The 22,965-nt window shown below is 49.8% G+C and overlaps 1 protein-coding gene across 3 annotated transcripts in view; it reads left to right on the top strand.

Moving 5' to 3' along the window:
* The window catches only part of PAPPA2 (pappalysin 2), a 93,236-nt gene that overhangs the window by 32,712 nt on the left and 37,559 nt on the right, over positions 1 to 22,965 (top strand). For all 3 annotated transcript variants that reach the window (XM_075760426.1, XM_075760425.1, XM_075760427.1), the window contains exons 4-13: positions 3,681 to 3,974; positions 4,712 to 4,904; positions 6,419 to 6,540; positions 8,437 to 8,929; positions 9,473 to 9,601; positions 10,189 to 10,280; positions 10,531 to 10,724; positions 11,904 to 12,041; positions 15,395 to 15,530; positions 15,775 to 15,991. In XM_075760426.1, coding sequence (XP_075616541.1) covers positions 3,681 to 3,974; positions 4,712 to 4,904; positions 6,419 to 6,540; positions 8,437 to 8,929; positions 9,473 to 9,601; positions 10,189 to 10,280; positions 10,531 to 10,724; positions 11,904 to 12,041; positions 15,395 to 15,530; positions 15,775 to 15,991 — 2,008 coding nt within the window. The remainder of the gene's footprint in view (positions 1 to 3,680; positions 3,975 to 4,711; positions 4,905 to 6,418; positions 6,541 to 8,436; positions 8,930 to 9,472; positions 9,602 to 10,188; positions 10,281 to 10,530; positions 10,725 to 11,903; positions 12,042 to 15,394; positions 15,531 to 15,774; positions 15,992 to 22,965) is intronic.

Genomic DNA, 22,965 nt, shown 5'->3' with positions numbered 1-22,965 from the left:
GGAAGAGCGTTGGGTTCCTGCTGAGAGGAGAGCCGCTCGGTTGCGGTGCCTCCTGCGCTCCTGGTGCTCAGACCCGTTCCTTGTGGTTAGTGCCGCAGGATGCGTGCAGGGCTCTCGCATCTCAATTATTTATGAACGTTATTTTCCTTCTGTGTGTGCATCCCTCCTTTCAGACCTTTGGGTAGGCAGCCCCCTGCCTTGCTTAGGCTTGGGTTTGGCTGCAGAGATGCCTTTTCTTTTTGTTCTCTCTTCTCTCGTGCACTGTTTTGATTAAAAGGAGAAGCAGCTTTTTTTTATTTTTTTAATGTGCTCACTGGGTTCTCCATCAATGGGATGCCCTTTGCTATCTATAGCATTTACCAACCTGGTAATTGAGAGGGGGATGGCTTGCAAAAACCTAATGATTGACAGGACACAACATGAAGGTCCCCAAAGGATTTTTTTTTTTAACCTCTGTACCCTCTTGTGCCCCATCTCCACTCATCTAAAAGGCCAAGAGCTGACTGATGGGATGTGAGGTCCTCTGCTCTGGTGTTTTACAGCTGGGGAGAATGGGAATGCAGCTACTTTGTGACTCATCCTTTGCCTCAAGCCTACAAGCTGCCCTGGGCATAAGATCCACACTGTGGGGAGGAACAGCAAGCAACATGAATTTTTAGCTAGCAAATGGTGCCACTTCACAGGTCAGTGGTGTCTCCCAGCCTCTCTGTGAGCCACAGATGTAGGATGCTTCACAGAAGATGTGGTCTTTATTTCTTCACCCTCTTGCAACCCTGTTGGACTTGAGAGAATTACTCGGGGCATCTCAAAAGGTCCTTTTCCAGCCCCAACCCAGTGCTCACCCAGCATGGCTCCATCACAGGAGTCAGAGCCCTGCTGGTGTCCTGCCAGGGACACCGTGATCTGAAGGAATGCCCTGTACCCGAGGACATGAGGTAGTCCAGTAGCACACAGAGCGCATCCAGGAGCAGATTTCAAGCAGCTGATGCTGTGGCTGGAGACGGGATCACACGGTGGCCCTCTGCCAATGCTAACTTTGCTGGCAGGGGCAGCAATCAGCAGCAGAGATGCAGTAGCAGAGGCTGTGCCGTGAGGTAGCTGGCACAGTAAATCCTCCAGGGCCCTGCAAAGGAGGGAGCAAGCTGTGCCGGAGCCAACTATTCACTGCACTGCTAGCCAAGTTGTCTGGGGTAAAAGGAGCTGGGTAAAAAACAGCCTCCCGTGTCATGGAGGTATTGCCTGGAGTCAGCCTGGGCACATGCTGATACTCCCCAGCCCTTGCTCCTCTACCATGAGGCAGCATGGAGATGAGAAGATGAGAGGGAAGGAAGTGGCCAATGAAAAGCCTCAAAGCAGGGAGAAAAATGCAGAGTTCCCAAAGAGATTTTCATTTGGGCAAAATAAAGAAATAAAAGGAGGCCGGAGGAGACGAGTAACTTTTGATCTTGAGCATCCTCCATGGACAGTTTCCCAGCAGATGTGGTACAGAGCTGTCAGTACAGGGTGTGCATCCCAGGTCAGGAGTTGGAGATGCTGGCCGTGAGCAAAGGGAAGGTTCTGCTCCACCTGGCTTTTCTCAGCATCATTGATCCTTGTTCTTCCCATCACAGGTGGGTGGGCAGGAGAGGAAAAGCACCTTGTCCTGCAGCCAAGGGGCAGCTTAGGCCAGGATCAGCACCAGGTCCTATCCAGCACCATGCTGTTGCTGTCAGATGAGGTGGCAGTTTCTGTGGGACTTAGTGTGTACCCATGCTCCAGCATCTTTGACAGCTGAACCTGCACTAAACTGGCTTGGAGATGTACTGCCCCATTGTGCCTTCTTGAGTGAAGGGGCCAGGATGCCCCAGGGAAGAGGAGCAGAATCATGATGGGTGGGGGCGTTCTTGCCTGGTTCACTTGGTGCATCTTGCCCACAAACAAAGCCCTCTGAAGGAGAGCAAGGGGTCTTCAGAAGTTGTGATACACAGTGAATTTGAGTCAGGTTTGTGGTAGAAGCCTAGAGGATTGCAACAGCACCTTGTATGAGTTTAAACTTACTCCTTAGAGTCTGGTTTGGAGGATGAAGTAGTAGACCATTGATGTTGTCTCAGTAGGGACCAGAGGCAGTGCATTTGAATCTTCACATGGACTAGTACTGAAGGTGGCTTCTAGTCGGTACAGCCAAGTGTGTCAGGAATTAGCTAGGCACCTTGTTCTCCTCACCTGCCATGGGAACTGGTATTCTTCAGCCACCTGTCTAGGCTAGGGAAGGTCTTCTCTGGTTTAAAAGATTATTCCTGCAAACTCATAGCCCGTCTCAGCTTGGTGCCCTGGTTCCAAACCTCATTTGGAGTTGTAAGCGCGAACCAAAGTAGACACTGAATTATGAACGTGTGAAAAGAGACAGAGGGAAATAGTAGCTGAAATGATTGAAGACGGTGTGATCAGAAGAGGAAGAAAAACCACCCACCCCATTCCACTCCAAGTGGGCAAAGGAGCCCTATTCCCATCCTATGAGAAGGTGAATACATCCTTCTTCAGGTCTCCACCTGGCACCTCACTTGTGAACTGGAAGCACAATGAGAGGACTTTTAGCTAGCACAGATGAGTAAGGGTGTCTGTCTGCTGTCTTATTCTCTGGATCATCATAGAATCATAGAATGGTTTGGGTTGGAAAGGACCCCACAGCCCGTCTAGTCCCACCCCCCTGTCATGGGCAGGGACACCCTCCACTAGCCCAGGTTGCCCAAAGCCCCATCCAGCCTGGCCTTGAACACTGCCAGGGAGCCAGGGGCAGCTACAGCTTCTCTGGGCAACCTGTGCCAGGGCCTCAGCACCCTCACAGGGAAGAATTTCTTCCTAACATCTAATCCAAATCTCCTCTCTTTCAGCTTAAGACCATTCTCCCTTGTCCTGTCACTCCCATGCCCTTGTCACCAGTCCCTCTCCAGCTTTCCTGGAGGTCTCTTTAGGTACTGGAAGGCGCTCTAAGGTCTTCCCGGAGCCTTCTCTTCTCCAGGCTGAGTAACCCCAAGTCTCTCAACCTGTCTCCATAGCAGAGGTGTTTCAGCCCTCTGACCGTCTTTGTGGCCTCCTCTGGACTCTCTCCAACAGCTCCATGCCCTTCTCATCCTGGGGACCCCAGAGCTGGACGCAGTACTCCAGGTGGTGTTTCACCAGAGTGGAGCAGAGGGGCAGAATCACCTCCCTCAACCTGCTGGTCACACTTCTTTTGATGTAGCCTCAGATATAGTTGGTTTTCTGGGCTGCAAGCACATGTTGCCAGACGGCGTTGAGCTTCTCATCCCCCAACACCACCCCCAAGTCCTTCTGCTCAGGGCTGCTCTCTATCCATTCTCCACCCAGCCTGTAGTTGTGCTTGGGATTGCCCTGATTCAGCTGCAAGTCCTTGCCCTTGGCCTTGTTGAACTTCATGCAGTTCTCATGGGCCCACCTCTCAAGGTCCCTCTGGATGGCATCCCTTCCCTCCAGCATGTCAACCCACCACACAGCTTGGTGTTGTTGGCAAACTCGCTGAGGGCGCGCTCGATCCCGTTGTCTGTGTCGCCGATGAAGATGTTAAACAGCGCTGGTTCCAACACCGAGCCTTGAGGAATGCCACTTGTCGCTGATCTCCACTTGGACATTGAGCTGTTCTCTGTACTTGCAATTCATGATGTTCTCTGTACTTGTAATTCTAGGTGGAGTTGTCCTCAACCCTGCTTATTATGGTATGCACGGCCACACGAACACCATGATCCACGAAGTGGGACACGTCCTGGGGCTGTACCATGTCTTTAAGGGAGTGAGCGAGCGGGAATCTTGTGACGATCCCTGCAGGGAGACAACTCCATCTATGGAGACGGGAGACCTCTGTGCCGACACTGCCCCCACCCCAAAGAGTAAACTCTGTCGGGATCCAGACCCTACCAACGACACCTGCGGCCAGACACATTTCACAGGAACACCGTTCAACAACTACATGAGTTACACAGGTAACGAGTAATCGTTGTTAGATGTTGTAAAGGGTCACTTTCCCTAGAAATCTGGGGTTCTCTCCCTTCCACCTCCATCGATAGTCCTGCTCCTCCTTCCCTGAGATGTGGTCCCTTCTGGTGGGCAGGGATGTGACAGGCAGGCTGCAGCCTATGCTTGCAGTGTCTCATGTTAGCCCCTTTCTTACTGCAGGCTGTTTCCATCCCTCCCTCCCTGCCTCTCTGTGGGTCATTGGAGATGCACCGAGGCCATTCTTGCCTGCATGGTGGCATGCCTGCATTGTCCGGTCCTGAAATTATGTGTTATTTTTACTACTGCTATAATTTTGGACATTAGAGTTGAGTCCTTTTGGCTTGGTTTCTAAAGGCATGCTGCGGAGGGCTGGTGTTCCTCCTGGCAGCCCAGGAGGACAGAAGCCTGGGGAGCAATTCTGTCACCCTGCTTGACCCATCGCAAGTTCCCAGAGGACGGTGGCACTGCCCGGGCCTCAGAGCTGGCGTTGAGGGCAGGGCAGTCGGGAGCGGCTGTGGCAAGGGCAGCGATGTGGAGCTGCTGAGGCAGTGCCATCTTGTGGCTTTGGGGACACACGACACCAGAGAGTCCTGGCAGGAGAGCCACCATGCACTGGTGTCTCCCAGGTCTCCCTAAAACAGAGTTTGGAGATCAGGAAGAGTGCACGTTGCTTTGCCCTGCTGGCTGATTCCTGCCACCCTCAGCCTGGCTGCTCTTCCCCCAGATGATGACTGCACCAACACCTTCACCCCCAACCAAGTGGCCCGGATGCATTGCTACCTGGACCTGGTGTACCAGCGCTGGGGCCAGAGCAAGAAGCCCGCGCCCATCCCAATCCCTCCCATGGTCACGGGGCAGACGCAGGACTCCCTCAGCATCTACTGGCTGCCCCCCATCAGCGGTGTCATCCACGAGAGGTAAGGGATGCGATGGTTGTGATGGTTTTGGGCATGCATAGGAGCCTGCTAGAAGGGACAAGGAACCTTTTACAGTGCAGAGGCCCCCATTGCCTTTCCGCCTTGGCCATCTTCAGCACAGCCCTCTGACACAAGAGCCAGGCTGCTGTGATGGCCCTGCTGGCACTTGGGCTCTCCTGCAAGCCTGCTGCTGTTGGGGTGCTGGGAGGGGAAGCCAAAGAGTGTCAGGAGGTGATGCCAATTCTTAAACCCCAGAGTGCAATCACAGAATGAAAAATGAGCTTCATTTAGCACTTATTGTATAAAATAACCATTTACCAGGAGGAAATGCAGCCTTGTGGTTAAGGCAGGGAGCTCGAACCGCAAGAGCTGGGTTTCATTCCCAGCGCTGTCATAGACTCATGGTGTAACTAACTGGGGGTAAGTCAGGAAACTTTTCAAGCCAGAGAAATGATGCTGAGGAACCAGAGCTGCTTGTCTGGTGAGCAGTGCGTGGCCCTGAGTGCTGGGTTGGTTGTCTTCCTTCTCCCCAATACCAGGGAGTCACCAAGACCTGGATACACCACCAATGCCTCTATTCAGCAGCCCCTCTTATTAAACCATTTTTGTTTCCACTAGGTTTTTGGTCTATGATTTTAGACCATAAGCACATGTTAAAGAGCTCTAGAACTTGTTTTAAAGCTGTCCCTTGCAATTAAAAAAAAGTGCTGTTTGAGGGCAGGTGGGATGCTCTTGGGTCAGTGTTTGCTGCCTTTTCATAGAACTGGTGCTCTTCATGATGGGCCTTTCACCCAGGAACAACAAGAGCATGTGCCTGTCACCCCTGCTGCAAGGCATGAGAGCCTCTGAGTGCTGGGTGGCCTCAAGTCATCCAAACAAACTGCTTTGGGAATGGAGTGGTTTGGGAGCAGGAAAACATGGGTCTAGGAAGCAGGTGCTGGGTCTTTGAATCCATCACTACTTCTTGCTCATAACCAGCTTAGGAACTGGTCTAGGGTGGAGGTCCTGCATCCCCTGAGATGAATAGGTCAAGGAAAGGTGCTGAGGCTGGCCCTTATCACAGAAAAGTGATGTTTCTTTCCTGGATAACACAGCGGGACTCTGTTTAATTAACACTATTGTGACTGTTTTGGCTTTCATCACTACTGCAATACAGAACCTGACTCTGGGGTTTACCAGAGATAGACCCAACTGCAGAGGCATTGCCCTGGGAAGTGTGAAGTCTGTTAGCTCCATGTTAGCTTTGTGGGTAGGGAATAGGCGATTCAATGGCCCATCCAAGACTACCAGGAGAGCATGTAGAAGAGGAGGGATTAAACCCAGCTTGTCCCGTGGTCACTCTTGTTTTCCTGTCTTTCATGAAGCTTATTCCAAGCAGGATGATATGTCTAGGGGCTTCCTGAAAGCTTAGCTTTACTTTTCCAACTTCCTATCTGATCCTGCCTGGACAAACGTGGGTGGAAAATTAACTAGTCATGATTAGACATGCCGGTACCTTTGTCTCCTGCCTGCAGGGAGCAGGACACGCTCTGTGACGACTGTGCAGAGGATGGCACTTTCCATCAGTATGTGCACGAGGCCTCTTCCCCTCGGGTCTGCGACTCCTCTGGCTACTGGACCCCAGAAGAAGCAGAAGGTAAATGTCTTCTCTCTTTCCCTGGCTGTGAATTCCCCCGACAGAGATGAGATCTTGTTGGGAAAATAAAAAGAAGCTTTTTTTTTTTTCTCCTTTTAGAGAGAGTTGTCTCCTCTTTGGGGAGGCTCTTTAGTGCAGGAAGGACTTCTAGGTGCCCAGGAGATACCTAGTGACTGCGAGCTGGGCAGGCAAACAGACAGACACCCCAATATTAACCCCAGTCCTTGCCCAGAAAGGTGTTAATGAGAGATACTGGTCAAAGGAGGGGCATTTCATTGAAATAAGTCTTACAACATAGATCTTGGGACCTCATCCGAAACCTCAGGGGCATTCACAGGCTTTGATACAGCCTTGTCTGAAGGGAGCAAGAGGAGGTCCTTGGTCAGTCCCACTGAGTCTGTACCAAGCCCTGGGCAGTTTGTGTTGGCTGTAATTCCTCGCTGGCGAGGTGGACTGCGGGGTGTTACAACTTCTCTTGTGCTGAGACCAGATGTTGGCCTAGAGACCCACCTTATTGGCACAGTGGTGGCTTTCAGGGTCATGCAGCTGCCACAGGAGCTGTTGGGCTTTTCATACTGCCTCAACTTCTCCAAGGGCAAAGCAGAGGAGGCAGGAGACCAGGTGAAATGATGGGCTGTACGTAGTGCACGTGCTGCTGTTGAACCACGTGGAGCTAGGGGACCTGTTAATTCTGTACATCTGCCGCTAAGATCAACTGAAAACATGTCAGGGTGACTGCTGAGAAATGTCCAACCTGCACTTGTTACACCTTTAGGATGAAGCCCATGCTTTGAGAACAGGAGTGTCAGGATGTGGCTGAGATTCTGTCTGAAAACTTTAAGTATCTCTGGCTAGCATTGCAAGCTGCGGGGGGCGGGGAGAGGTCAGCTTAAAGAAATAATCAAATTTGTGTTTATTCAGTGATCTCAAACAAATCAAAGCTTAGCTCATTTATCGGCAGTGGTTCCTGTTTTCCCCTCTGTCTAATTCACTGGCAAATTAAAACTGCTTCTGGAATTATTGGATGTTGTTTTCTCCTGTGCATGACCTGCAGTTATCACAAGTGCGTGTTTGCTCTGGTGAGCGAGACAGGTTTTATGGTTTTTAGAAGACAAATATTAAATGGATGTTGACTTTGAATCGGTGCTGGGCCCTAAGAAATGCTTGCATGGTTGAAGACAAGGGTATTTCTACTACCTGATGATCAATTCCAGTGATGCTTTCTGAGACTGAAAGCCCAACGCTACGTTTCTCTAGCTGACTGCTAATCCACCACCGGGGGAGGCAGGCTGGAGATCTGAGGTCAGCCTGGGCACCGTCCTGGAGGTCCTGGTGGAGGAACAGTGTTCCAGAGCTGCTTCCCTGACTTGCTTTGGATCTGGTCCCTTTCTGCCTGTGACCTGTTCCATCACTTGCCTGTGGAAAGCTTTGGTCTCTGCTCTGCTTAGCCTATGTCCAAACCCATGGAGCCACAGGGACTTGACATTCAGGTGCCCTTGGCAAGTCGTCTGTGCCCATGCAACTACAGAGCAAGCTTCCTTTCCCCTCGTCGTGTCCAGGCTGTCCCTAGAGCTTGGCACTGTGGCCAGCTGCAGCGTGGATACCATCATCCCTGTTCTAGAGGGCTGTGAGACACCAGATCTGCCAAGTCTTGTGCTCGTATGTGCTCCAAGGAGCTGGGAGACTAGTGGTGCTTATTGCTTTCTAGCATGTTAGGGCAGATGCCACCAGCTCTGGCATATGCCTGTAGCGGGTGCCAAACTGCATGGGTGTGCAGCTAGAGCATGGAGATGTGTAAGCACCTATGGGGTACTGCAGGGAGGATCGCCCCTTTGGGTCCCTTGTGAGGTCAGCTGTCCCCTGGTTCTGATCAGCCTTCTTGTCCCTCTTGCCCAGGGCCCCCGGATGTGGATCAGCCCTGTGAGCCCAGCCTGCAGGCCTGGAGTCCGGAGCTCCACCTGTACCACATGAACATGACGGTGCCATGTCCCCAGCCAGACGGCTGCATCCTGGAGCTGCGCTTCCTGCACCCTGTCTATCCTGATTCCCTCACCCTCTGGACCACGTACCTCTCCACGGGATCTCCCAAGGCACTATCTGACATCGAAGTCCTGACAGAGCAGGGGGAGTCCATTCATTTGGGGCCCCTGGACACCTTCTGTGATGTCCCCTTTACTGTGAAGCTCAACATACCTAAAAAGGTGTCCGGAGTCAAAATCTACACCTTTGACGAGAGGATGGAGATAGACACGGCTCTGCTGACCTCCATGCCCCACAGCTCTCTCTGCTCCGCCTGCAAGCTGATCCAGTACCGAGTCCTCCGTGACCCCCCGTTTGCAAACGGATCCCCCACCGCCCCGCCACAGGCACACCGCCAGTTCATCGACACGTGAGTGATGAGGCTGCTCTGTCACGGGCCGAGTGGTGGCCGGGGCAGTTGCGATGACTTCCTCAAGTACTGCCTTTGAATCCCTGGATGGTTTTGCTTGTGTTTTGGTTCCGTCCCCTCCCTGGGGAATCATCACATTCAGTGCCATGAGCAGATTCCCTATTCGGCATCGAGGAATCTTGTTGCAGACCCATCACGCTAGCACGATCCTTGCCCAGGAGCCCAGGCTAACTAGAAGGAGCTCATTAAACCCAGAAACATTTTCCCCATTAACATGACCAGTAAAACGATAGTTCGAGTTAATGCCACTTCTCCCCAGCTCAGACCCTAGGGTAATAAGCAGCAGATCCCTCTGCATGACCTGGCAGAGACCCTCTTCCCACAGTCTCTGCCTCTGGCAGTTTAGAGCATGAAGCCATATGTCAAGCTGTGATACTGGCTGGGCACAAACGTGTGATTTCTATAGCTGCAGTGAGCAAATCTGTTACAGATGTATGGGTTGTTCCCTTCTGCTCTCTGTTCAAGCCCTCTCTGTTCCTGCAGGGAAGTCACGTCCGGGCAGGTGTATCGCTACCAGGTGCAGGCAGTCTCTGGGACAACCTCAGGAGAAGCCTCCCCACCGCTTGTCCATGTCCACGGAGCGCCCTACTGCGGGGATGGGAAGGTGACCACGTAAGTCAAGAAACCTAAGCTCTCAGCTGAGGTTCTTCAAGCTCTCAGGTCATCCTGCCCCAAAGGGAAGCACCATCAGATCTATTTTTGGATTAAGGGGACAGAAGCTTTTCCAGGAAACTGCATGGGCTTTTTTTGCCTTATGCCATCAGCTGGGGGCTGATTCTTGTCTCCTTGGGATAACCTTCTCTCTCTTCCTTCTCCTGTCTCTCCTCCTCCAGCTCCCACTGAAACACCAGCCCATCTCAAAACTCCTGCCCTCTCCAATATTTGCTTTCTCCAGCAGCAAACCAATGTTTGGTTCTCTACTTGCTCCATTGTATATAGCTTCATCTTTTCCCCAAAGTTCTTGCCTCAGGTCTTACAAGAAAGTAACAGTACAATCACGCCTTCTCCCATATGCTGTGTTTTCAACCTCCTTTTATCCCCTGGTGTTTTCTCTCCTCTACTTTACATGTGGTTCTTCCTCTTCTCATTGCTTCTGTGGAAATGGACCCAAGATACGGGGTCTTCAATCATTACTGTGCAGAAGCACAGGAGTGTTGAGTCAAGGGTGATGTTAACACATCTGGCTATCTTTCTCTCAGGAGCCTGGAGGAGGAATGTGATGATGGGGACTTGCTGGATGGAGATGGCTGTTCCAGGAAATGTAAAAAGGAAAAAGGCTTCAACTGTGTCGGTGAGTCCACATGGATTGAGACATCCTTGCCAAGCAGGAGCTGAAACTATATGCTATTCACACTGCTCCTCAACACCAGGGGTGATGCACCTCATTGCAATAAAATGTGGATCTGCAGCTGGAGTGATCCACGGAGCTTGTCAAACCCTTGTGTTGGGAAATCCCAGGGCTAAATGGCCAGCACGCCTCCTGGGACAGGAGGAGATGTGTGTGCCTGTTTGCAAACAGGTCATCCCTGGTGTCCTTGCAGGGGAACCAAGCCTGTGCTACGTGCATGATGGTGACGGCGTGTGTGAGCCGTTTGAGAAGACAAGCAGTGTCCTGGACTGTGGTCTCTACACGCCGGATGGCTACGTGGATCTGTGGGCAGTGAAAGCCTATGCTTCCCATCATGATGCAAAGTCCTGCCCTGCTTCCTTGGTCACTGGAGAGCCTGTTGTGAAGGTGAGTGAAGCCATGGCCAAAAAAAAGGATTTTTCTAGCAAAGCCCATGCAGTAAAGCTAGCGAAGTCACTGCTGCAAGAGTGTACTGAAGCAAACCCAAAATCTTCAGAGCAGCTCTGGAAGTGTCTATTGACTACTGTGTTCCCATGCAGGGAGCCAACAGAGGACCTGGGCATTTCTCACACCCCGCTTTCAGTAGTCCCTAAGCCCAGGAACTGCACTATGTGGGGGGGGGGGCATTTCATCAAGGCAGGGACCACCTCCCCTGACCATGCAGTTTGCTTAACAGTGACCAACCCCATCCTACCAGCTGAATGCACAACTTGGAGCATGTAGAGTAGTACCACTGTGTTGGTTTAAAAAAAAAATTCCTGAAGTCTAATACCTTATAAGGTCAGGGCCTGAAAGGATAAAATCACACGTATGTCAGCATCTGCACTGCTTTCAAACTCTCTGATCTGAAGCCAACAAAAAATCGATGGGAGAATTCCCATGTTTTATATGGGCTTTGGAGCAGGGCTTGGAGGTCTAGGACAGGATTTCGCCTGACTGGTGTTAGTCTGGAGTGTGTATGTTCTTTCCTAGCAAGCTGAAGAAGGGGAAGAAATATGTGGAGAGGTCCTATTTAGCCCTTTATATGTGTGTTCCTACTGACCTTGTGTAAAGAACCATCATCTTGAGACCCCCACAGCATGATTAAATTGCCTAGATATACATGTCTAGGGGGATGTCTTGGGTTCAGGTATCTGCTCCTCTAGAAGGACACACAGATCTCCCAGGCTTTGTCTGCAAGGCCTGTGGGGATGTCTGGGATACCATAGGACATCAAATGGCACAGAAGGCTGATATTCAGGCAAACGAATTGTGTCTTTGGATCTCATTAGCTCAGTCAAAATCCAGTGGTCTGTGGTCTTCCATACTATCTCACAGCCTGGCTCATTTTTTCCTACTCAGCCCCACAGACACCATGAGGTACTTCAACTGCAACATTTCAAAAGGGTAAAGGCTTCCTGTACACGAGGGTGGGTGGTGAGATGTCACTCTCACTTAGGAACCCACACTGTCTTCATGCTACAGTCCTTCTCAACATGTTGAGCCTTCCTTGAGGTTTTGTAGGTTTCTTCGTTTCTCTCACTTTCCTTGCTTCTTTCGGGTTTGAAATATGTCTCTCCTTTTCAGGTATGTAAATCCCACCTTCACAATGTGCCAAAGGACCTTTCCCTGGCTGCTTGGTTCCCCTGCACTCTCAGCCAAGACAATGCTCAGGATCCAGATGAGGAGAGGAAGCCCTTGGGCGATGAGGGAGTTTGGCTCAAGGTACGTGAGGATGTGTGGTCAGGCACAGAAGGATTTCCTTGTCTTTGCCCCAGCACTTTGATGACAAACACCCATCCTTTTCTGTCCTGTAGGAGCTACAGCAGTCTCAAAAACTGCTCTGGTAGGACTTCATGTGCTACTGAACTCTTTGTCAACCCCACATGCCTGTGGCTGAGTCTTATGTAGTTGCCCCATTCCCAATGTAAAGGACGAGCCCATCCTGGGGCAGATTACCAGGAGCCCACAGAAATGTGTTGAGGCTGAGAAACAACTTGCTCCTGACTATTCCCTGCAGTCAAGCTGTGCTGTTACATTCACAAAGTGTGAGCAGAACCTGGGTTTGAAGCCCTAGTTGCCTTTTCTCCCCATGACCGTGAAGAGCAGCAGAGGGTAGCTGGGATACACGCTGCCACACTGAGAGGACCATGAGCACTCCAGGTTGCTGCTGAGCACCATGAGTCCACAGCAATCACCTATGGCATGCAGGTCCTCCTGCCCTCTGATGACTCCAGGCCAAAGGAGGCACTTCTGTGCCCAAGCTGCTGGTTCTGCAGCCCAATGGGGGCTTGTGGGCCCCTCTTGGGAGGACAGCTGAAGGGTCAAAGCTCTCTGTCCCAGCAGGCAGAGGAGCAGGACAGAGGAGAGCTGAGGGTTAGGCCAAAGTAATTTTTACAGCGTTGATTTTCTGATGGCAGCCATGGTTTAGAGGTTTTGTGGCTGTTGCCTGGTGTTACTGGAAAGCGGGGCTCTGGAGTGCTGCTGCTTCCTCTGCAGTTTGAGCGGCATCTTGCAGTGCTTTGCTTGAGGTTGTCCAGAGGGGACCTCTTCCCAAGACACTCAGACAACTTGGTGATTCATCAAACCTGAGTCAATAAACATTGCTACTGCCTCTGAGGTCCTCAGTCTCTCCAACAAACTTCCTTTAACAGCTTTTTCCCCCCCTTTCTTCCTTGCCTGTGTGCTCACGACCTACTTTCCGGCTTCAGTCTCTGGCCACAACAAATGTGCCTTCTTTCTTCCTTTGCTAGCGAGAAAGCAGCAATCTCCCCCTTTGCCCTACCTAGATGAAAGCTTGCTTTCCACTTCTCACCAGGGGTTAAAGCGTGTTCCAGTTTTATTGGAGCTTGTGGTCAGTTCTCTTCCTCTATGGATGTTTATATTAAAGACTTTCATTACTGGTTCTCCATGCTCTCTTTAGGAGTGCTATTATTTTCCGCCCATAAAATTATTTATGGACTAGTAATAAATATGCCTTTTTTTTTTCTCCTTTTTTCCTTTTTTTAATAGAGTTTGCCTGATTGGTAACAGATTGGGTTAGGAAAGACAGCTCCTTGTTGACAATTTGCCTAGCACAGCCGCCTGCCCAGACAGGAACAGTGCTGTTCACGCACATGCGTACCCACGTGTGCACGGTGTTTCACGGCCACTGGCTCCTGTGGCCGTTTTAAAGCTGTTGCACCTGAGTCACCCAGGTTAGAGCCACAGCACAAAACTGGTAGGAATAGCTTCCTACGGCGTTTCTCAAGAGGTGGCACCGATTGAGCAAGGGAAAGGCAAGGCTGGGTCATGCTGTAAGTGGGCTTGGGGGGCAAGAGGTGTGTGCGTCTGTGCCACCTAAGGAAGCATCTGCCATGCTCCTTGGGTCTGTCTGCAGATGGGAATTGTTATGATTTGTAGATGTCTGGCCATGCTTTTTTTCTCAGTTTCTAACACATCTAAGGAGGAGAGAAATTAAAATCACTTATAAGCAAGTCAGGATGTGTAACATGCAGGAAATTAAGCAGAAAGGGGGAGAAGGAGGGAGAAAAATTAAAATCATAGCCTGCTGCCACCAGGCACATAATACATATTAAAAAAAAAAAAAAAGAAAAGAAAAAATTGGCATATTAAGTCAGCTGTTGTTAGTATAACTTGAGGCCAGTGTCCTTCACCTCCAAGTAGATGCACTGTAGAAAGGGAAAGACTAAACCTTCCGCCTTAAGCTGTGTAGTCCAGGGAAAGCCTCACCTGACTTCTCCAACCATCTCTCCTCTCCTGAGGAACCACGCTTGGAGGAGCAGGCAGCAGGTGGCTGGGTTAAAATAAACTGGTTCCTTGGGGCTTCCCAGCTGCAGCTCTGTCCTGGGGGGCTCCTCGGAGCAGGCTGTGAGCACTGCTGGCTCTTCTTCATCTTTCCTCCCTTCCTGCTTTCCTTTCTCCTCCTCCTTTTCTCACTAGCTCCTGGGGAGAAAGCAGCTTCAGCCTCCTGCTCTGCTGGTTGCAGCAGGGCCAGCCCTCCATGAGAGCAAGCCCTGGCCAAGGGAGCATGTCGGCAGCACTGGGGACTCGCTCGTGGGGCGTTTGCTGCTGAGCACCTCCCTGCAGGGTGGGAGCCCTGGGCTGAAGCCCAAGATTTTCTCCCACTCCTGAGCGTGAGCAATGTCTGGTGTGGCACAAACCACGGCAAGGTTGGGCTGCCATCACAAATCGGGTGGTTGTCCCCTCTGCTCCCACAGTCTGCTCCTTGGGCTGTGCCCAGCCAGCCAGGACTTGTCCTCCTCCAAATTACACCTTTGCCTTCCACTTCTGGGCTCCCTCCATGCCAGCATTCAACAAAAACACTCCATAGGGTGGGTCTTGATCAAAACACATCTGGGCACTGGGTGGGGGGCACCAGGGTGGGGGAGAAAAACATTTCTATCCTCTTACTTCTAAGGAACATCTGCCCGGCCATGATTGATGCTGTGAGTTTCCCGGCTGCCTCCTGTAGCCTTCGGGGCTGTAGACAAGTGGGGAGCTGTCGGCTCTCCTAGCAGGCAGGACTTCTTCCCACAAATCTTTCCGCGTGTTGGCTGACAGATAGTTTGCAGTCACTCTGGGTACCGGAGCTGTTATTTGTTTGTTTTGTGGGGGGTTTTTTTAATGGAAATATGTGGCGGCAGGGCAGGTCGTTGTGCTCTCTGCGTGCCTCGCTTGCCTGTCCAGCACCATGCGGGGTAGGAGTTGGAGCCTGGGGAAAGAAGGGCAGAAAAAGAGTTCATCCAGGTCTCAGATGTTGCTCAATTTTAAGAGTAGCAAATGTAGAAGCTGGGAAGGTGCCATAAATCTATGGCAAGGTGGGACTGATACATGTGGGGAAGACTACGAAAGGGAGAATGGGAATTAGGAGGGAAAAGACTGCTCCTGCACCCTTCCTTCCCTCCTCTCTTTCTTCCCACCCATTTGCTGCCCTGCACACCTGCAGTCTTTGACCCCCCAACCCTGTTCCTTCTCCCTCCCCATGCTCCCTCTTTCTCTCCCTCCTGCATACATGGGATCAGAAAGGCTGTATTTGGTATGCACGCTCTCAGGGTGTCTCTTGCCCTCCTGCCCAGGTGTGCTTTGAGAGACCCGTGGTGCCCACCTCCCTCCTGGTCTTCCTGGCCTCGGACGGCACCATCCCAAGCAACCAGCGCAAGCCGAGGGTGACTGTCCAACTGACCAACGTAGATGGGCTGAACCGCTCTTTGGGTGAGCATCCCGTGGTCCGTGGCAGCAGTCCGTGCTGTCCCAGCAGGTACACCAGGAGCCCCTACCATTGCTGTGACCTCCTACTGAGTTGGGTGCTGGTGTTCCCTTCTCCCCCCTTGCAGCATCTTCAGCTTCCCAAGCTGGTCTTTTGGGATGTGTGGGGGGAGCAGAAGAGGTAAATCAAAAGCAGAGAAAATATCCCTGGAGCTGAGCCAGCGGCTTCTTTCTTTGCCTCATCTCACAGGGATGTACGAGCTGTCATGCCAGCACAACCCACTTGTCATCAACGTGACCCACAGCCAGGAGGACCCATCCCACTGGGCTGCTTCGGTGCTGTTCAACTTCTCCTCCACACTCGTGGGCATCTCAGCCGTGGCCTTGCGGACATCAGCTCAGCATGGCTCTGACCCCATCACCTGCCTTCTACAACACGAGGAGGGACGTGGCCACCAGCCCTACAGGTATGGTCTTCTTGGGGCACTTCTCCGCGGGCACCCAAAGCCCCTCTCTCCTCTGGGTCTTTGTGCTTCAGTTCTGGAGGTTTTTATCTACTCACTGAGTTGTTTCATGAGTATTCTCAGGTGACTTTTGAGGTACTGTTGGAAAATCCGGTGTAATGAGACTTGAGTTGCTTATCTTGCTGCAGAGGGGGGGAAGGTAGGAAAATAAATTTTGTGCATGGCCTGTGCATCTGCACAAAAATTGCCTTAAAGCACTGTTCCCTGGTGAGAAAACCTCGCTCCCTCTGCTCAGGAGTTATCGCTGAGGGTTGCTGCTGAAGCTGAAACGTAGGCTGCTTCAGTACGTGCCTCACAACCTCTGTCTCCCTCCATCCCAGCCTTCCCTGCTCTGCAGGAGGTGGGGATGAAGCTGCTCTCCTCCTCCTCCTCCTCCTCTCTGTGCTGGCTCCCCGTCCATCCCAGGCTCCTCACCAAGTCTCACACTGGTCCCGTCGTAATGCAGCGATAACAATAATAGTAGCAGCAGCGCTATAACTTATTGTTGCCCAGCGCTTGCAGGCATCTGCCTGTCTTCATAAAACAGCAAACGAGAGGCGGCGTTTGCAGAATGGGCGCCGCTCTCCGAGCGGGTCGTGCTGGCGAAGAGACGGGGAAGGACCGCCATCCAAGATAGACTAAATAAACAAGGCAGAGTGCGCTGAGCGGAGGCGCAGACCCAAGGAGGAATGAAAGGATGGTGCTCAGCTCTGTCCTGGAGGGGTGGTGGGGCTGATGACAGCCAGACCTGCCAAGTCTGGCTTTGCTTTCGGCTCCCAGGCTCCCTGAAGTTACAAGCGTGCCGATCCAAGGGCTCTGGTTCAGCCAGTTACTCAAACCACACCACTGGGAATACTGATTTTTGGGTCCAAGCTTTGCTGGAGCTGTGGGGACATTAAGAGTGAAGGGCTTTGGCTCCAGTCATCACATCGCTGCTACTGTCATTTTTCTTCTGTTGATGGCTCTGGATGGATGAACATCCCTAATAATGAATGAGTGTGCGTGTGTTTGTCTAAAAGCTTGTGGGATCATGGTACAATTGATTTATGTAGAGTTCTGGAAGCAGTGAATATCCTGTAGTTGCTCTTTTTTTTTTTTAAGTACATGTGTGATTTATACAGAAACATAAATCTTAGTGAGTCAGCACATAAATATTATTCTCAGCCTTACATTAAAGGATCAGTGTCCACCTGAAGTGCAGTCCGTTTCCTCCTGGTAGCCGTTACAGCTATGTACACACATGCTTCTAAGACCCCAGCCAACTGATGTGGTTTTTCAATTACATTTTCCCATCCTTTAAAACAATTTTGTGCTCTCGTTGCTTGAGAGCTTCCCCCCGCTCCCCCCCTCAGAAGTGTCTGCAAGGAGGAACAGACTGACCGGACGCAGCTGAGCATCGCCTATGGATGGAGGAGAAGCTCATATAGAGACAAACAGAGAGGAAAATAGATGTTTTTCTCTTAAAAGTCTCAGCTGAAACACAAGCCAGCTCCCACACTGCCAAAGCATGCAGAGCTGCGTGCTGTCCCCTTCACACGGGCACGGCAGGACCCAGCAAGATCCTTGCTGCTCCTCCTCCTCCTCCTCTCATTGCTGTCCCGAGGGCTCCCCGCGGCCTTGGCTTAGCTGCAGTATGGTGAATTCCAGGTTACGCACGTGCCCTTAGCAAACACGCAGAGTAAATCTGATCCCCAGAGTTTTTTGGAGTAGGAAGTGCTATTTATAGTATTGCTTTTCTGGACAAAAGGCTTGAATATTTAGAGGGGGGTTAGGCTTTACAGCCTCCAGTAGTCTCACTAGTAGTAAAGGATCTGCCCCTGTTAAGTCAGGAAATATCCAAGCATCACTCCCTTCTTATATTTTTAAAATCTATTTCACCTCCAAAACAGCAGTATTTTTATTTTTAAGGGCTAATAATCCAGTTCATATAAGGCAGGCAGAGTCTGGGGGAAAATCCTCTAAAAAAAAAAAATCCAGGAATATAAAATCTTAAGGGGTTTAAAGATGTTTGACTGTAAAAGATCACAGATCATCTGTGTTATTCCTGTAAAGAATTGAATTGACCATTTGCACGCACCCAGCCTCATATAGACAGTACGTGCACGGGAACGCTTTCCTAAAATAACTCAAGAAAGGGACACTAACAAAAGCAACAAAGAAACGAGGTTTCCTGACTTCAGTCTAGAAATGCTTGTTGCCAAAATAATAAATATATGATGGCTTGGTATTTCTGTACCATCTTTCATCTTTAAAGATCTCAAAGTGCTTTGCAGGCTGGGGAAAACAAAGAGATCATGTTTTGGCTGATGAAACGCAGCCATCTCCAGGTCAGGATGCAGCAGGCGTTTGATGCTAGAAAAATACATCTTTAGTTTGAAAAAACGAGTTGCTTCCTCCTCTCCAACCCACTTGAGGCACTGAAGGTTGGAAGAGTGCTCGCAGACCAAAGCAGCGTGTTATCCCTCCCTTGCACCTCGCTACCAGCGCCAGGATCCCCTCTCTGCAAGCAGCTCAGGGCTCTTCTTTGCTTTCTGTACCCACTCACAACCTGACGAGGTCAAGAAGAAATCAGACTTTTAGCAAGTTTCCACCCAGGAAACTCAAACTCTCCAGCTTTCATCCTTTTATTTGTATTTTAAAACTGAGCCACAGTCCCTCCTGTTTCCCTTGGTACAGGCTACATACCGAACCAGGGGAACGTTGTTTGTTTCCTCTGTTATGCTTATTTTTAGCTTGGTTTTATTTTTAGTGTATTTTATTTTCTGTTAGCATATGCTGGGAAATGTCTTGGCGAGTTAACAGGAAAGGTGCTAGAAAATGTGATCTGATTTGTGTTTTTATTTCCTGTGTGAGTGCCCTCCTCTGCTCCCCCAAAAGTGGGTTTAATGCATCAAGAGGAGTCTGGTTTAGATTCCTTTTCTATGGAAAGTAGGTGTCAGGGAGAGAAATTCAGATGGGGGAGGGAGGGATGTGCACATATTTTCAATTGCTAAACTTTGTGCAGCAAAGAGAAGAGGGCTATTTCCCGAGCAGGCTTTATTTGGGTTTTTTTTTTCTTTCTTGCAGGTGCTAAATTTATGCAGGGTAAATTTATGAACTGCATCTGTGTTGGTGTGAAAATTTGTGGGGACCCTGGGTAGAGATGCATGCTGGTGTTTCCTATCCTTCCCGCTGGCCTAGGATGCCCCATGGTTGGGGACCATGGGCAAAGCGGATGGACGCTTAAGTTGGGATCCCAAGGTCAAGATGTACCTCCATCCCCACTCTGTCCTCCCAGTTAACATCTGCTCAGGCTCTGCTTGCGTGCACAGCACAGCCAGCGTTGAGAGCTGTCTGCTGTGAGGACAAGCACATATTGCCTGGAGGTCTGTTCCTTGCCTACCCCAGGCAAACACAGCACCCTGGGTGTGCAGCGTGAGGCCCATCAGAGCAGGTTGTGTCTCTACTGCACTATGCATGTCATCTCTCCTTGGCCTGGAGGAAAAAAGCTTTCAATAAGCAAGCCTAGGATTCTGATCACCACCTTTCCTAGGGCATGGGCTCATCTCAGCCTTTGGCTCTGCCCTTGAGACCTCTCAAGGTGCCTCCCCTCCAGCATCAAAGCCTGTTGACCTCTGGGACTTCTCTTGTGGGTCCCTGACTGGTTGATGGGCAGTGGTAGCCAAGGCTCTACTGTAGGATCTGATCATTTGCTTCAACCAGTGGCTTTGCTGTCCCACTGGAAGGTGACAAGGGAAACCCCTGGAGGTGCAGGGACCATTTTCATGGTCTGCCCCGTTCCATTTGCTCTCTGCAGCCTAGTCAGCTTCTCAAATTTAATGCTTTGTATGTGGGCTTTTTTTTTAGGATGTTCAAGGCATCTTCTGCCTTTCCCTGAGATTAGCCAGTCTCATGTAGAAGAAAATATCTCCCAACACAAAGGTTTTTCACCAATTTGACCTTGAGTCAAACACAGCAGCTCAACAGCTTAGAAACAGGTGCTTGGGGTGCAAGGCAGGTTTCCTGCCTGACCCCAGCACAGCTCCTGGTGAAACTCTGAAGCTTGATCTTGATTCCTTATGCTCTTATCAGTACAGATACTATGTGGCTCACACAAAGCCTCCTGTCCTTCCCGTGAAGAAGAGAACAAGCCCTGTGAGAGCCCGAGATTTGCCTGCAGAGCCCTCGGTGCACCGCTGCAGCCAGCCTGCCCCAGTTCTGCGCTGCCATCTCTAATGTCACATGCATTGCAATGCACTAGCATTTTTCACAGAAATGGGATTAAATGTGTCCTTCAGAAGGCTCTCTTACCTCATGTTACAGGCTGCGGGAGGTGATGAGTCCACCATCTTCCCTGCTGAGCTATTCTTATATCCAGTAACCTTCTCTGCTGAGAAGTTGCTTCTGATTTCAAGATGAAAGTTGTTGCTTTTGCTCCATCCTTGTCAGAAAGGTCTAAATGTCTCCTTCCAGCAGACTTCTGTGTGTATGCGTCTGCATGGAGTGATGAGATCTTCTCTGTCATGATAAATAATTTTTCATTCTTAAATCTCACAGTATAAAACATGCAGTCTAGCTGTGGCTTCTGCTTGTAGCTCCCTTTTGAAATTCCTCTGTCCTCCTTGGTGGTGGTGGATGCGGATCAGAAGTGAATTCCTCTGGACAAGAGAGGAGAAATAAGGTGCAGCATGTTGCCAGTGGGGATCGGATGTGGATAAAGGTCGTCTTTGGGATAGCTGAATACACACCCTTCAGGAATACTGGCAGATAAATCCTACCTACGTGCTGCTCTCATGATGGGCCGGTGGCCCATCTGCCTTCAGGAAGGAGTCAGGCCAACTCATCTCAGGACTGATGAAGGTACGATCTGTCCCGCTTCAAGCTGGGAAGCGGACTAGACCGAAGTTGACATCTCCTTCAGCCTCACTTTCTGTGCTTTGATAAATCTATTTTGGTGTAGCAAACAACAAAAAAACCCATGGAAATGAACTGTCTGGAAATATATTAAGGTCGATCTGCTCTTGCTTCTTTTCCTTTCTTTGCCACTAGAGCTACAGAGGGGCCAGCAGGTCCTTTGACACTTTACTGGTGCCTTTTCTCTGTCTGTGAGGTAGATGACAGTGGATGACTCACAGGGATGTTACTTTTTTGCCAAGTTTCTTTGGGAGTCACGTACAGAAGCAAACATCTTTTCTTGAGGTGGCAAACTCAATGAAGATCGTAATCAAGAAGCATCGCCACCGTTGGGTCTGTACACGTAGTCTGCTCCCACAAGGGTGGTTGCCATCAGATTTACTGGAAAAGTGAGACCTTTCCCCTCCACAAGAAACATGCCTGAAGGGAGAAATTCCCAAGTATTTCCAAAACACCTTTTCTCATTTCCTAGCTATTCTCTTTTGCTAGACCACATTGGGGTAAACATCTTTTATCTCACTGATGTTCAGTGCTACAATCCAGACTCCACCAGAGTACATGTAGTGACTGCTTTTAACTTCAGGAGATTTGGCTGAAGCCTTTACCTTTCCATCAACATCTCCTATAACCCCCTCTTCCCAAAAACTGTGCACTGAGATATGAACTTCTTATAATAATTTTCCCCTGTTAGAGTTGGAGCTTGATGATAAGGGCTGTTTTAGCAGCAATCTTTGGGTTGAAAGCTTGGGTAGATACTACACCAATTTATGGATGATTTATTATACTTTAGGCAGCTGCACTGTATCTGGCTTGGCTTAGCTTGACTTGAGTAAATCCGGCAGTATTTTTGGGTTCTGTGAAATAATTACTGTAAAATGCAAAACTTCAGCTTTTTAGAATTTGGGTTTTGTCACAACAAAAGGATGTCTCCCTAGCAGCATTGTCACCACTGGCTCAACGTGCTCCATTGCTGGCAGTTGCCTCCTGCTTTTATTCTTGAAAGATTGAAGGATCCCAAAGGAAAAGTTTTTCTCTAGTTTATAGAATTGGTGCCATTTCAGAACAAAGCTCTTATCGTTCCAGAGCAGTTAGGGTCATTGCTAGGCAGAATTTCACAAATTTCCAGATCTGAAACTTTCTTTGATGTATAAGTTATGGGACTTGGTGAGCCCAGAAAATTATGCAGGCTGGTGCTGACGTGGAATAAGTTAGGAGAAAAACCTTGGTATTTTGTAAAAATGTTGTTGACAAATCATTAGTTTGAGCTTCAAAAGATGCTGGGATAAAAATGGAAATTTTTTCTGATGTTGCATGCAGGAAAAAAAAAATAGTATTGGCTTATCCTACATCTTATACAGCCTGAATCAGAAATGGCCAAATGTCAGGATTTTGCAGCTGCGATACAGGAATTTCATTTATCATCAAAAGGAGAAAGAGCTCCTTCATGCTGAGATCAGAACTGGGCTAACTACACCATTTCCTCGTCCAGCCTTCGTTAGGGTGTTCCAGCAGCTGGGAGCAATGATTTATTCCATCACGTTACCCGAACCCCGGTAAGGCGTGTGGATCACGATGGGGCCAGGCTACACGGCTTTTTTTATTTTTGTCCTGTGCTTATATAGCATCAGGCTCAAGGGTGTCTTGGCCCAGAGTATTGCAGTGGCAGTCACGATGATGCTGATAATGATAAAGGAAGCAATCGAGGCAAAGTTTTTTAGGTAGAGATGATGTATTTAAGCTTAATGATATATTTGAGAAAATCAGATGGTTTTCAGGGATGTGAGCCCCTCTTCAGGTCTGTAATAGCAGCACTGTAGCTGCTACATGTAGGATGAGAACAGCTTCTCATAACTTGAGTTGATAGGTCTCAGATAATTTCCAAAATAAAATCTAGTGGTTATCGGTGGGGTAGGGGTGGTGCTAGTCACAGAGAAAGTGGTGACAAGTTAGTCATCTTTTGGGGCAAAGAGAAAGCTAATTATTTCTAAAATATATCTATATGCACGTAAAGAATGTGTGCATGAGTGTATATATGTGTGGTGTAT

The sequence above is a fragment of the Balearica regulorum genome, chromosome 8 (genome assembly GCF_011004875.1).
Source record: "Balearica regulorum gibbericeps isolate bBalReg1 chromosome 8, bBalReg1.pri, whole genome shotgun sequence".
Taxonomy (NCBI): Eukaryota; Metazoa; Chordata; class Aves; order Gruiformes; family Gruidae; genus Balearica; species Balearica regulorum.
This window is presented reverse-complemented; position numbering and strand designations above follow the sequence as displayed.